General features: G+C 46.9%; 3 protein-coding genes across 3 annotated transcripts; 1 reads left to right on the top strand and 2 right to left on the bottom strand.

Annotated features, from left to right (window-relative positions):
• Nucleotides 1–2,287: 2,287 nt before the first annotated feature.
• SCP_1102810 (hypothetical protein) lies at nt 2,288–3,412 on the bottom strand (the record flags this gene model as incomplete). Its single annotated transcript, XM_027762716.1, has 1 exon — nt 2,288–3,412. The coding sequence occupies one exon, from the start codon at nt 3,410–3,412 to the stop codon at nt 2,288–2,290; it is 1,125 nt and encodes a 374-aa protein (XP_027618517.1).
• Nucleotides 3,413–9,586: 6,174 nt separating this feature from the next.
• SCP_1102800 (hypothetical protein) lies at nt 9,587–10,502 on the bottom strand (the record flags this gene model as incomplete). The annotated part of the gene is made up of 4 exons (XM_027762715.1): nt 9,587–10,000; nt 10,058–10,154; nt 10,209–10,384; nt 10,449–10,502. The coding sequence occupies 4 exons, from the start codon at nt 10,500–10,502 to the stop codon at nt 9,587–9,589; spliced, it is 741 nt and encodes a 246-aa protein (XP_027618516.1).
• A 1,978-nt stretch (nt 10,503–12,480) lies between these two features.
• On the top strand, nt 12,481–14,450 carry SCP_1102790 (hypothetical protein; the record flags this gene model as incomplete). The annotated part of the gene is made up of 5 exons (XM_027762714.1): nt 12,481–13,001; nt 13,060–13,303; nt 13,353–13,670; nt 13,724–13,924; nt 14,169–14,450. The coding sequence occupies 5 exons, from the start codon at nt 12,481–12,483 to the stop codon at nt 14,448–14,450; spliced, it is 1,566 nt and encodes a 521-aa protein (XP_027618515.1).
• Between the last annotated feature and the right edge of the window lie 1,065 nt (nt 14,451–15,515).

Here is a 15,515-nt window from a genome sequence, read left to right as displayed (position 1 = left end):
ACTGGGCGAAGTGCCGGTGCAGAAGTGATAGCGGTTTTTAGCTCATCGAATGCATCTTGTCGCCGGTCGGTCCATTCAAAGTCGACAGTTTGATGAGTCAACTCCGTGAGTGGTCGGGTGATTAACGAGTACTGATGAATCCAAATGTGTACGGTTCCACATAGTCCTAGAAATGCACGCACATCACGTACTGTCTTCAAAACTGGCCATTTAAGGATTTTCTCTATTTTCTGGTTATCGGGCAGGCGTCCTTCCGGGGTGCATGTTTGTCCAACAATAAGGACTCGTTGGCGGGCCAATTGGAACTTCTTTCCTGAGAACGTAGCTCCAGCGTGTCCTATTTGATGCAAAATCCGGTGCACATCCAATGTATGTTCCCATATGAAACTCTGATTCCAGGATTCTCCAATAATACTTCTGGTTCCCCATCTGCGTCAGGGTACTCGGTGTCGGTTCCTTTGATCGGCAGGTCATCGATAAAGATATCTGCTTTGGTCGGGATTTCATCTTGCAATATGAAGGTCATGCAATTTTGAAATTCGGCAGGCGAGTTTGTGAAGCCGGTGGAAAGTGATGTGATTTGTAGCAGTCCCAAAGGAGTATGGAATGATATCAGGTCTCGGCTGCTCGTGTCCACTTTGCGTGCGTCAAATCCTCAATGAAGATCTCCAACAGTGTAAACTTTTCTTCCTGCAAATGGTTCCACGAAGTCATCCAGTGAGGGCGGGAGTCCTGTGTCTCGGATGGTGACTTTGTTTAGCGACTGTAGGTCATGGACGATCCGTAGTTTTCCATTTTTCTTCATCACGCAAAACCATTGTGAGCGATACGAGGACTGGCTGGCTTCATATACTCCAGCAGCCATCTTTTCCTTAAGAAGCTGGATAACTTTCTATTTGATTCCAGGGGGGATAGGAATATTCAAAAATTCCCAAGGTTCATGCGGCACTATTGGAATGATGTAGGGAGAGAAATAATCCTCCCTAAATGTTCCTCAATCTGTGTCTTCAAAAGCCAAAGCTGCTTTGTTGAGTCGTAGGATATGCTTGAATAACTTTTCTTTTTCCGGGTGTAAAAATCCATCTGGGTTTATCTTTATCTCCTCCATTCATTCCTGTGTGAGTCGCGTTCCAGGTATAAAGTCTGGCGGGTGCGGTGTAAGCGGCGGGAGGGATGCAAGTGGGTCTTCGGGAAAGGCACAATGCACATGAGCATCTTTTGGAAATACTCCGGGGACTGGCTTGACTTTTCGGTCCACGCATTTGTAAGCTCCATATACTTTGTTCCCTATTCCTGCGAACACGTAATCTTCATCATCTTCGGGCTTCATGGAATAGTACAGTGGCTCTGGTACTGAGTTTTCTTCTTCTTCTTCTTCTTCTTTTTCTTTTTCTGCCATATGTAGATAGTACACTGGTGAGGGCACAGTGTCTTCTATATTTTTCTGTATTCTTTTCTGCATGTTTTTCTCTTTGTCCTTTTCTGCTATTTTTATCTGTTCATTTCGATTTTTCCTCATCACACCTGTAAGATTCCATGAAAAGCATAACTCGATTCCACAATCTCCAGGTGTCAGCATACAGAGATAATGTCCAAGCGCAAAACACAGTACAAGTCCATGCACAGCGTCCACATACATAAGTCCAAGTAATAACACATAGTCCAAAATATCAGAAATAGTCCATGCTGTACATGTTGCGACACACGAGCGAGCGGCGACTCGTTCATGCTCTCCAAAACAAAGTCCTTATTAGGTAACATACAGGGAACATCAATCACAGCAAAGTCTTTGAACAACGTACCAGTCACAAATACATGAACATTCAGTCGGTCGAGTCTGAGCTCGAGAATACTACAGGTGCAGTGGCAAGACAGAGAAGAGAAAAAGCAGCAGTCCATTCTTGAATCCCTGCACTCTGCTGCATCGAGGGAAAGTTTCTGCATGGGACATAGCAAGTAAGCGTTGTACATCTCGATCCATGCGTCGAAAGCATACTGCACACATTCATGTTCAAGTGCAACTTCCAGCAGCCAGGGATGGCACTGGAGGAGGCAGCTCACCAGGCTTTTCAAAGAGTCCTTGGCGATGACGGCAGTGAATATCGTGCACGTATCTGCGTTCGATGTCATATCCGAGCATGAAGTCGATGATGTCGAGAATAACACACGTATCATTAAGGTCCTGGTGTTGAGCGTCTGTTGTAGGGTAGAGCTTGAAGAGTGCTTGAGCTTCGGCAAGCGCAAGACATTCCTCGGGCCAAAGAAACAGATTTCCAATGTGAGAGTACTAGTGCGCGGAGTAGTCGTGACGCTGGCGAACCATGGCGGCAATGCGCATAGCGAAGGGGTCCTTCATCTCTTTACTATCTTCAAGACTGTCAATATTTGCGCGGGACATAACGGCATGAAAGGCGACTATGAATGTGTGGTGAAAGTCGTTGGTTTGATCAAACGAAAATGGTGGAGCGTACAGCTTAGCGTGCATGTACAGTTCATTCTTGAGTTGAATCATGTTGCGGTGCACACCAAGGTAGGGAGCAAGGATGTACGACTTATTCTCTGGCGTGACAGCAGCGATCCATTCAGCTTTCGAAATTGACTCCAAGGTGTCTGAGTCAGTCATTTCCGCGTCCTTCATCGTTTCCTGATGTTCGATCGTAGTGGTGAGAGATATGATATCGGAGGAAGGGGAAGGGGGATAAAGGAGATCTTTCACTGGTAAAATGGGCAGCAGCGGAACAGGTGCGGTTGTATCTGGCGATCGAGAAAGTCGGCAGGCGGGTTGGTTAAGCACATGATCGGGCATCACCAGCAATTCTTTAATGGCAAGGTCGAGCGCAGCATGTCCAGTCGGGGAATACGGCGGTGAACTAACGGTGGATGGGGGCAATGTAGAAACATTCTTCTTAACATTGCATGGTAACAGTAGTGCGGTGTGTCGGTCAGCGACTGCAGCCAGTTGCGTCGAGTTCAGCACAGCAATAGTCAGGCTCACAGCAGGAGTAACAGCGGGAACAATTGGCGCAGCGGTGAGTGTGGGACTGCGCGCAGGAACAGCAGGAACAGTAGTTGGGCTATGCGGATCCTCGGAAGATGATGCATTTGAGCTTTCAGGTGTAACAGATACAGGCGTCGGCGGTGGGGTGATTAACATGAAACGTGTATTGGCAGGCGGTTCGAGCTCAGTGCCGACCGAAACATCGTTCGATGTATTCCCTTCTGACTCAGCATTTTGGGGGTGCTGAGTCTGCGAAGATGCAATACGATCAGAATCGAAGTCACGCACGTGTGTCGAGTATTCAACTGGTTGTGTCACGACAAGACATATCTCCACAGGTAAGGCATCCCTTACAGAAACTGCGGCATTATTTCCTTGAACATCGATCCACGGAATGGGCCCAAGCACAGTCATCGGCACAGGTCGAGTTATGATATCCATCAATCGGCGCCTCTTGGCGGCACGCAATCACATCTCTGGTCCTTCGCATACCATTTCTACTGCTCCGGCTAAGTCATCTGAGAAATGCGGGCCTATGCTCGGGCTGGGAAACAACTCTCCTACAATCGGGGCGGGGAAGAAACTACCAGGCAGGTGTGCATCACTTCCGAAGAAAAACGAGACCACGAGCCCATAACGTATGCTCGCACGATCCATTCCATCCGGACAGGACTCAGCCTGCATGGTTGGTCCTCTGCAGTCACGATGTTAAGCTGAGCGCACAGCCGTTCATAGTGCTGCAGGAACCTCGCAACTTCTGCATAACTTCCTTTAAACTTCTTCGGAGAACCCTTCGTTCTCAGAACCGGTAATCCAGTGACGCCGGTCACCATATTGGGCTTCGAAGTGTTGATTGGGTAGAGCTGTAGTGTGGGATAGACTGCCGTGTTAACAGGCTTCAGAGGTGTAATTAATATAGCTTCGGGAAACAAGGGTCCTAACCCCTCGCGGTGGGCTCCAGATGTCGACTCGGGGTATGCACGAGCCTTGGCTGGAGGAGTTTTTGACTCCCGGTCAAGTGAGTGGTACTTCGCTGTGGTTCACCGGGCATGGCAAATGGGAAAGTACGCTGGGCTATCACAGTTGTTCAGTGATATCAAATTTATGATAATGGGTTAGGGACATCTGAGCTATACGTGTGATTTGTTGTCTGAAGTCGGGATGGTAGTCTGTACAATACAGATGGGGGAATGTAGAGGGGGATGCCTAGCAACTGTGTGCAAGGGCTTGCATTCTGTCTTCTTATACGACATCATTGTCAGTTATAAGGGATAATCTTTAGTGCTTATAAGTTACAATTAAGGCTGAAATTCGGGTTTAATAAGCAGGCCATGTACAAGGATAATTTACTAAAGGATTATCCCCTCAGTAGATTATCCTTTTGAAGTAGTCTAAGCTAATCTGAAGATAATCCAAAGGGATAATCCAGAGGATAATGCTAAAGATCATCCAAAGGATTATCCAAAGCCAAAATTGATTTAAGAACTTGCACCCAGCCAGGATTAAACTCTCAACCTCAGGAGAAAGTCACATGACTAAGAAACTTCAGACACTTTAACCACTACTCCATATGACCTTAACAGTTTGCACTCATGCATAATATATATAGTAAATTTTGCTGAAAGGACTTAGACAAATTCTGCTCATCACAAAAGTAGTGACTGAGTTAGATATAAGAAAAAGGATGCTTCTAGTCACTTTAGGGTACCCTTCAGACCTAGCTCTTAGCTTCAACATAACTTGTAGTGTATTGTAGCTAAGGGCTTCTCAGATGACTGACTGACCATTGTACTAACACATGTCCCAGGGCATTATATGTGATTATCCAGAATATAGATAGGACATAGGCTGGTCCATCTTATAGTACTAGTGTATTTACTAGTTGTTCTATAATGTCAGGGGTATATAAGATGTCCCACTATTCACTTTAGAGTACTTTTTATCTCTAGCTCTTAGCAACAAAATCTTCTATAGTATGTCATTGCTAAGTGCCTCTTAAGTGCCAGTATGATTATAGTACCAATAAATATCTCAAAGCATTAAAAGATTGCTCAGAGTATAGATAGGATGTAAGCTGAGCATATGAGATGAATCTTGTGGGGGATATCCTAGTAAGCTAGAACATTGATACTCTGAAGTGAATAGTGGGACATCTTCTGTACCCCTGACATTATAGAACAACTAATAAATACACCAGTACTATAAGATGGACCAGCCTATGTCCTATCTATATTCTGGATAATCACATATAATGCCCTGGGACATGTGTTAGTACAATGGTCAGTCAGTCATCTGAGAAGCCCTTAGCTACAATACACTACAAGTTATGTTGAAGCTAAGAGCTAGGTCTGAAGGGTACCCTAAAGTGACTAGAAGCATCCTTTTTCTTATATCTAACTCAGTCACTACTTTTGTGATGAGCAGAATTTGTCTAAGTCCTTTCAGCAAAATTTACTATATATATTATGCATGAGTGCAAACTGTTAAGGTCATATGGAGTAGTGGTTAAAGTGTCTGAAGTTTCTTAGTCATGTGACTTTCTCCTGAGGTTGAGAGTTTAATCCTGGCTGGGTGCAAGTTCTTAAATCAATTTTGGCTTTGGATAATCCTTTGGATGATCTTTAGCATTATCCTCTGGATTATCCCTTTGGATTATCTTCAGATTAGCTTAGACTACTTCAAAAGGATAATCTACTGAGGGGATAATCCTTTAGTAAATTATCCTTGTACATGGCCTGCTTATTAAACCCGAATTTCAGCCTTAATTGTAACTTATAAGCACTAAAGATTATCCCTTATAACTGACATCACTGTATACGATGCTGAGTCTTCTGTGTTCTCTTGTCCATGTGCCTACAACTGTGTGCAGGGCTTACCGAGTCTTCATTGTCTTCTTAACAGTGTGCCTACAACCGTGTGCAGGGTTTACCGATTCTTCCTTGTCTTCTTAACAGTGTGCCTACAACCGTGTGCAGGGCTTACCGAGTCTTCTGTGTTCCTATCTGAGTGCCTACAACTGTGTGCAGGGCTTTACCGAGTGCGTGTGTCCTAATACGATGTGCCTGGCCGATAATTTTCCTACATGTTGTCCGAGAACTTTTTGAGAATGGGTTGAGTATCTAGTAACCGTGTGCTAGACTACCCAACAGAAACGATACGAGAGTGCAGTAGTTGTGTTCGTAACAACTCACTGCATGCGCTGAACTGACTTCGTCGGGATCCTTTTGATTACGAGTAACAATATTACTGGGAGGAGTGAAACAAACTCCTATTCTTTTAGTTTATCACTTTGTAGGGTAAGCTACAAGCAGAGGGAGAACTCTTCACTTATAGGGGTGCTACAAGTGGGGAGAGAAGACTGTGGGTCGGGGCGCCTCGGGGGTCCTTTTATACCCCTTGGGTGTCACCCGTTGTGACCGTTACATAGTAGTGTTACATGGCAGATTGGCCAATAGCAAAATAAGAGCATCATGTGATCAAAGGGGAAAGTAGGAAGGAAAAATGTCTTAGGACCTTCGTGTCCAATAGCATAAAGTGAGCAGGAAGAAACAGGGAAGACAAAACTCTTGAGATCTCCGTGTCCAATAGCATAAAGTGAGCAGGGAGAAGTAGGGAGAAAGCACTTTCCGAGTTTTTCCCATCCAATAGCATAATGTGAGCATCAGGTGACATGCTCAGCCAAATGTTCTCGGGTTCCATCTTAGTCACGTGACTTCTTCATCGAGCGCTTCACTGGTGGTTACATGTTCACAAGCCAAACACTTTTGGTGTGTGACAACACAACCTGTCTATGTTCACTATAAATTCTCCCTCCCCTTCACTTGCTATTGGCCTCGACTTCAACCCTCTCGTGTAACTAAGTGGATGTCCATAAACATCACCTTCTTTTACCACTCTCAACTCCCATGAATGCGACATACTAATAGCCATCACAACATATGGAACCACGCCGGGAAGAGGCGCATCAGCCCGATGCACGACGTGATCCTCTACTTTCTCGCATTGTACGTGCCGCCTTTATATCTCATTCCGGTGAGGAGGTGCTGACCACACGCTAGGTTCATCCTGCCATATGCTCTTCAGTGAGTGTCCGCTAACTTCCGTTCAGACGCACCATGCGCGGCTGATGTGCTCCATGACGCAGAACGTGGTCTCAGAGCTGGTACTCAGCTTCTCCACTTCCACGCACATGGGACAATGCTGATGCAGTGGGTGCCTTGCAGACTTCAGATCAACATCCTGCTGTGGATCCTCGGCTGAATCCCTGGCATGCTGCATGCGTGGTCAGTTGCTTCTGTCTGTCTATCTATCCTGTCCGTCGTGTTGATTGTCATTCGTGAGATGTGCCGCACGCAGGTATACCATCGTACAGTCCCAAGGCATCTAGCCTTGCCCGACTGGAAGTTACGAAGTCAAGTTTTCCAAGTTCTGGTTCATGAGTGTTGTTGTATCCTGCATCTATATCGATTAGTACGCGCCCCGCCCCATGCATTTTTGGAACGATAACCACGGCTTTGGCAGTGTGACGTGTCCTGCGTGGTAATTTACCATTGAAAATGAGAAAAGGGAAACCCCACAAGGAAACTAGTGACGTTTTCGGCGACGTCAGTGTACGATGTTTGGCCTGACACTGTCAAATCGAGAACGAGTTGTTGCTCTTACTTATGAAGGGCCCCAGCGGACAAAATTATCCACTTTTCGTAGTAGTGTTTGGTAGCCCACACTCCGTTTTCGCTCATCTGTTACATTTTCGCTGCAACATATGTCGTTTTCAGTAAGATCTGAATGTGACAGATTTCATCGCACCTGCCTTTCTTAGAATTTCATCCTTGGTGTCTGTTTCTGTTTCGGCTGTCCACCTCACTAGTCTGCGGGATGTGCTGCGCTTGTCTTAGTCTTTCTCACTGCTGAACTGTCTTTTTTATTTTGCAGCGCGGTTCAAAAAGCATATTGATGGCTAGGATCGAGGATTTTATGTATTCTAAGGAATTTACCTACAGCTTGAATTGAGTATAACAAGTGGATCAATATTGCACTTCTTGCAGCCTGCAGCCTGCACAGTACTTGACCCACACATAGTACATGTCGCTCTACCACTCACGTACTGCGCTGCTGGCTTCACATGCACTGGCGGGTGTACCGACATATGCGGCATGTGGCACATTGATCATGCTTACAAGGTGAACATTTGCACCACGCATCGCAACATTGGATGCCTGTCAGATACTAGCTGGAGCACAATATGGTACTGATTAGTGCGATGCAGTGGCTCACATATGAAGTCACTGCATCCACCAGATATTTGAGCAAAAATGTAGATGTCTGATAATTAAATATCCATGACCTAAATGACACCTTGTGAAGTTCTTGCTCGGAGAGCAAGCTATCCCAACCCATAATTGACGCGGCATCTTCTGCAGTCTGTCCTACACGGATATTTCATCAGCAAAACGTCACGATCTGAGATGGTCTGAAATTGTTCTGAATCCACCTGAACATCTGAAAGTCCATCTGGACGTCTGGAGCCCATATAATGCCCAGGAACACTCAGAGCGGTAAGGACAACCAATTGTCTCAGAAGTGCAGTTGACCTGTATGCGTCGTCATGTATCTACTACTACATACTGCAAATGCAATCACAATGTCTCCGACCTCACATGACCTAGAACGCTATCTCGTGAGCATGATGATCTGCGTACTTGTTCACATAGAAGGCCTTGAAAGCGTCCAACGAGTCTGTGAATTCCAAGCCATCAGGGAGAAAGTGCTCCCCCGTGACTCCAATCAGATGGGCTCCACGGACTATGCAGTCGAGATGAACGACAGCAGCAGATCGGCGACAGTCAGTGTCGAAATCAGGTGTGACAATCCACATGCCGGTTTCATCATTCGGTTCATCCCCAACAGGTGAGAACCATTCAATGAGGGCGCATGGCCACTCTTTCGCCTGCCATTTGAATGAGAAGAATAGTTGGGCACGTGCAACGTGCAGACCTCTCATCCCATCCTGCGATGGGTCCTTGTCGGCAAAAAGGCAATCATGACAGGCCGGACCTGATTTCCATGAAGGTGTTGCATGAATCCATTCGCGATGCATCCCACCAACACCCAAGAGATCGCTTGGTGCATAGAAGGTAGCAACAACAGAATGAAACACTCATACGTGGAGATGCGCAGTGGAGAGGAGCGATGGGAGTCGGGGGCTATCGCATTGCGAGGGCATCTCCAGATGAAGCTGGTCTTGAAGGAATTGTCTAATGAGGTTGGGGAGGTGTGGATGATCGACATGAGCCCCTAACTCCACAATGGTGTGCGGGTATCCATGCTCTGCAGGCCTCAAAGAGATTAGTTACATATCATGCACACAAAGGATGGTAGACGTACAAGATCGGCGGGCCATAGTCACTGAAGCAAGTACCCGAGGCCCTTCAACAACACCATTACCGTTCATTTCTTCTTCTCCGTCACTATCCTCGTCATTGTCCGCAGAATGGGAACCTTCCTCATCAGCCTCGTCAACCTCGTCAATTGTCTCGAGCTTCTGCAAGGACAGCAGCACGTCAGAAAGACAGTCCCCTCAAGCATCCCTCAGGCTGCAAAGTCAGCGCGTGAAGCGCCCAGCTTGTCCAGATGCTGATTGGTCAACAGCATCTGACCGAGTGCCTCATAGCGACTTGAACAGTGCCACAGTTGCTTAACAGCCTTGATGTGCTTCGCCTCGGTGATCGAAGAGCAGAGCCCATTTGGAGCACCATAGTTCTCAATATGCCTCGGATAGTGATCCAGTGAGTGTTGTCGAGGCAAAGAGAATCTGTCTTCTCGAACACCAGACTCTTGAAAGATGACTCGGAAGTGATGAAACCTGTCAAGGGCATGCTGTACTTGTTGAATTGTGTCGTCAGTGTGAACAGAATGGCGAACAAGGTAGCAGAACTCGAGGAAGGCGCTGATTGCATGCACCATATCCGGAGGCATCAGACCAGAGATCGCAGATAAGTAGACCTAGTCATGTAGATAGATGTTATAAGTTTGAATCCGAATCAGCATCAATTCACGTACCTTTATGAGTGCCTTGGAGTCATCTCCAGTCCACTGCTTGAAATCATGGCCCTTCGGAAACCGGCGCAGACCAGGAAACGACGGGACTGCAGCTATTCTAGGCATGTTCAATGTTAGTCCAAAAAACTGATATAAATACTAGAGGGCTCACCTGTGGTCAATCTCATCGAGATACTCTTTTCCGTGCTCCTTGCCATGCATAAGAAACAGATACTCACCAATCCAGGTCACCAGATGGTCTTTGAAAGTTCTTTTAATGACTTGATGCAGGAGGTCACCCGATAGCAATTCATGGATATCTGCACGGGGGAAGTTTGCAGTGAATGGCTAAGCAGAAGGTACCAGGAGTTAAATCGCTTGAACACAGCAGAATTTGCATCGAAAGACTTACAATGACATCGCTGACAAGGCCATGTTCATCCCATAATATGCCCAGATCAAACATTTTGATTAGCTCTTCTGTGTGTTTGCGCGCACGTCACAAACCTGGGTCTTCACTGCCGATATTCTTCCTATGCTTCAAGCACCTGCCAAATCAAACAATGAGTACATGGGGCTTGTGGCAGCTTGGAGTATGCACACTGGACACCATCCTGACACAACACATGAGACGAGTACCTGCTCCAGATAATCTGCAATATATGGCACCAAACTGAAGATGACTCGCCGGAAGTGACCATCAGGACACTGCATGACCTCAGGAGTTGACATTCCGGGGCGCAGACTATCCAGAATTGTCGCAAGACTTGAATGAAATAGTTGGCATCTGAGTCTCCTGAACAGTGCACTGTCTGCATATTTACGCTCAGCTATGTCACCGCACAGTCTCGGTCAGACAAATTTGACACATAATGAAAGAAGTGCACATACTTTTTGGTATTGCCAAGAAGCCTACCATCATCAGCCCATCCCTGTGGGCACGTCGGACATTGTTGAAGATGTTGCCGATGGAGAGGTAGAGTGGATAATATTCATTCTGCCCCGTTGCAACAGAAACAGTTGTTTTGTCACTGCCTAGGATCACCGGAATAAACATGGATCCGTGCCTAGCCTCATCCTTGCTTATGATGTCCTATCTTAGCATCAGCATCACAACTGGAACTTAAGAGACAACAAGTAAACTCACAGCTTGCCTCCAGGCCCACTGTCCTGACATTACATTGGTGTATTGACACTTTCCTGAGCTGTCAAATTCACGATATGGGGCAGCATTAAATTCATGGCTGAAGTCGGGATTTGCAAGCATGTTCTTGATGACCAGGCAGGGATCTCTAAACCAAACATCATACGTCGTTGACATCCATGACGGTGTGTCGTGAACAGGTAAGGCACCAGTGTAGGCCACAGTAAAGGACCGCCATGGCACTCCTCCGAGTTCTGTCACATCAATTACATTATACATATCCGTGTAGTCGGCAAATGGTGGTTCTCCACCGAACGGGAGAAGGGACACCACCCACAAATCCATGAGAGCGTTGACTTTCGATTGGGACATTTGGTCCCATTTGAATAGGAATTCGGCAGTCTCAAACTCGACCCGATTATCATATGGTGTCCAATCATCTGGTGGAGCATTGGTCCTGGGTGGTGGTGGGGAATCCTTCGAGATGAAATTGCCATCTTTGTCACATGGGCTGCCTGTTCAACGTCAGCAAGGCACAGCTGAGACACAGAGTACAACGTACCATTGAGTATTGAATGTTCAAAAATCCATGCAGCATCTTCATTCACGTCTACATCTCCATTATCTTCCAGGGGAAAATCTTCATGTCCTAGGAGATGTGGACTAGGCAGACAGCTACTGGGTTCATCTTCGCAGGTGGGATGATGTGAGCTGGGTGGAGCACGATGTTCCTGGGCAAGTGCGTGGACAGCGTTGAAGTGCTGAGTCAGGCCTGAGGAATTGTGGCATTCCCTACCACAGGATGGACAACAGAGATGACTAGAATTGTACTTTTTGTGGGGAGGATGACCTTGCATCCTTGAGAACAAGGAGAGCACTTGAGTTACAGAATATTGACCATTGTATGAGCTGATACATTCAAGGTACTAGTAGCAACGATAACGAACAACCACTGATCGTCGCCCAGCTACAAGTGTGACAGATCAGTAACCAGCTTTGCAACTTGAAGTCTAGATTTACCTCAGACGTCTCAGCCACAGGTTTCAACCTTAAACCTGTGTGGTGTGTGCTGGTGCTCGTTCTTTCGTCTAACTCTTACTCAGTGCAGTTCGATCAGTTTCACCATGGAGATCAGACCGGTGGGCCCACTTCTCGTCATCTATAAAAGAAAAGGTGATTTCTCAATGGTAACCCCATTCCAACTCGACGCACTGGCGCACTCTTTGCATTGCAACTACACTCCCTTTTGCCCATAAAATCTCATTTGTTTGCTCACCTTACACACTCTGGTTTTACAAATATGTCTGGCTATGCCACTCGCTCACGCAATGACCAGCTGAACTATCGTGTCCTTGCTGGTATTCAAGCTGAAGGTCAGAAGCCTCGTCGCACTTCTGCTCAGGTTGTAGAAGAGCGTCAGCAAGTAGATGCTCGGCGTCGTGAAGCTGAAGCTAAGAGGCAGGCAGTAGCTCAGCGGATTGCCGAGCTCGAGGAGGAGATGGCCCGTCAGGATGTGGATGACCACGAGGGTGCTGGATGTACATTGGCATCCTTCACAGGCTTCCGTGCTGGGCCTAGCGCTGTGGCAGATGTTGATGCTGCGGGTCTTCGCGAAGGGAACAGAATCGGGGCTAATGGCAGTAAGGCCAAAAAACTTTCACGTGCTGATGTAGAGGCAGCACACAAGAGGAAGGAGGTAACTACAGTTGTCAAGAAAGTGGGACAAAAAAAGGAGAACAGAGCCTCAGTTATTGGATCTACAGCACTGGCGGCGACGCGCAAGCGCAAGGCTGAGTCGCAGGAAGTCGTGGGTGCCACAGAGTAAGTTTAATATTTGATTTTCATCCTCCAAAATGATCTGAATTTGAGAATTTACCAGACATCATGCGAAGCGGTCAAAAGCTACTCATGCTGGAGTTCGGTCAATGTGGACACCGCATTCATCAAAGAACACTACCTCGACTGCTGCCAAGGTGAAGACGTCTGCAGCCTCCAATGGAGCTAGCATGGGGGGTATCATCGTCAATGCTGAAGCAACCCTGGTAGAGGACTCTGACGAAGATGATCTGGTGGAACATGTAGCTGTAGGTAATGGCAAAGCTATACACCCTCACACGACATTGGTAAGTACTCACATTTACTTCACGGCTGTCCTTACAGTCATTCTTGAAGGGTGTTGTCGAAATCAATCCCAGAGCTCGAGCGGTGGACTCTCAGCCTGTAAAGCGAGGGCCAGTCATTGCCATTCGTTGCCCCAACGGCAGCAGGAAGTTCACGAACACTGATCTCCCAATCTCAAGTGCATCGATGTGGGTATGGCGTCACCAGCTGATTCCGCATTACCTGGAAACCTTGGGCGAATCCGCTTCAAATCCGTGGAACTTTACAGGCCTTAACTTGGTCGCCATCCTGCAACTTGAAGAGTTGTGGGATGAGTTCTTCCCAGATATCCCACTCATCGTCGTGCCTCATGAGCCAGTCTATGACATTGTAAGCATTTCATTGTTACCTGAAAAGTTCCTTGCTGATACCGATTACTACAGGCTCAACAGAAGGTGTACGAGTGGAGATACAGCATAGCGAAGGCAGGTGTTGCTGCCGTTTCAGCATTCTTCGAGGACGAGGACAATGGACTGATGACAGAGGAAGAGAGGGCCGCGTACATTCGTTATGTCATCGGGCCCAATTTGCCATTTCGGTACGCTGGTGCGACAATGAAGGGTCGGAATGGCAAACCCCAGTACGTATTTCTGCTTCGTTTCAAGTATTGCCACTGTCAGACCTCATATATCATATGCAGAGAGTCTCCGTGAAGGGTGCATTCCAGTCAACGTATGTGCTGTGTATGCTTGGATGCCACTTCGCAGCTATGAACCATGCTCTTGATTCTAATGAGCCGCCTTGTGCTGCGCTTGGCTTATGTCTTGCCTCCGTACATTTTTCATATGTTACTGCTTGCGATGAAATATCCACGCTCATGCTATCCAGGTTGAGCATGCCTTGAGGCAGTATGAGAGTGGCGTGTTCATAAAGACTGATCAGAAGTTTTCTCAGGATATCCATGGCCGGTTGACCGACTACTACATGCTCTCGATCGCGAGCCTGAGGGAAGCGACCTGGAACAAAATTATAAATGCCACTGCACCTTTGGCATGCCTGTCAAGTATCATGCCAGGTGACCTTGGTGGCGATGAGTGGGATAAAGTCGTTGATGCCGAGTGCGGCAATATTGATGATGAATCCGCCAGTGACGGCGACATGGAGGTTTAAACTTCAAGGGTAATTGCTGTTGTCATTCCTGTCTTCTCAGATTGTGGCTCAACTACTGGTAGATTCTCTCTGTGATGGTACATGTTCATGCGGACCCACTTGCTGGCCCACCTCAATACCCTTGTCCATGACCCTTTGCACTTGCTACACCCACCCACCCTGATCCATATCCGAACTCTTTAGTATGTTTCTGTTTGTTCACGAACTCACCCTAATAGTACGACTTCACGTGTTTATATTGGTTTATTTACTTTCCTACCCATACCGTAGCCCAGCTACAGTACCTGGTACTAATCCTCCGTTACCCTGAATTCACGTTTATTTTCCATACACATCTGAAGCTTGCCTGAATCCGTCTGAAATGCACCTGAATCTAGCTGAGAGCCGTCTGAATCTAGCTGAGAGCTGTCTGAATTCTCTGAATTCAGAAAGGGACCTCATGAATTCAGACGACATTGTCTGAAGGACTTAGTGTCTGGAACATCTGAGGCCAGATCAATCAGACAGATAAGATGAAATTGCCGTTTCCCTGATGTTATAGTTGTTTGTTCCTATTGGTGAGTCAAACACTCGTTGATTGCACTTGGGCTTTGCGCGCTAGGGCTGGTTTTTGAAAGACCATGGTACACTCCAGCATGTTCAGTGATGGTTCGAGTTGCCAGACCACCCAAAAAATCATACCCAATGTCCCAATGTGCGACAGGAATCGTAGCTGGTGACCACTCTCTTCAATCACGTGCACTGCTGACCCACATCAACGACTGTTTTGCAACAGATGGGAGGTTTCCATAACATATCAGACCCCTGAGGATGGATTATCTAGGTGTGTAGATATATCTTCCAATGTAAAAACTTACCCAGGACTGAAAACTTTTGCACAAATTGTATCCGGCAACCACTCTGTTCAATCATGTGCCACAGCAGACACAGCTCAGCTCAGGTCCTTGCGGCACACGAGCTCACGCACTCCGCCACCTTCCAGTGCACCAAGATCTCCACAATGACCAGCACGGCCTCATCTGAGCAGCCTGTCACTGCGTCCATGCACAGGTCAAAATGTCTCTG

The sequence above is a fragment of the Sparassis crispa genome (assembly GCF_003851025.1).
Source record: "Sparassis crispa DNA, contig_000011F, whole genome shotgun sequence".
Taxonomy (NCBI): Eukaryota; Fungi; Basidiomycota; class Agaricomycetes; order Polyporales; family Sparassidaceae; genus Sparassis; species Sparassis crispa.
The sequence above is the reverse complement of the archived record's forward strand: the minus strand, read 5'-3'. Positions and strand labels throughout refer to the sequence as shown.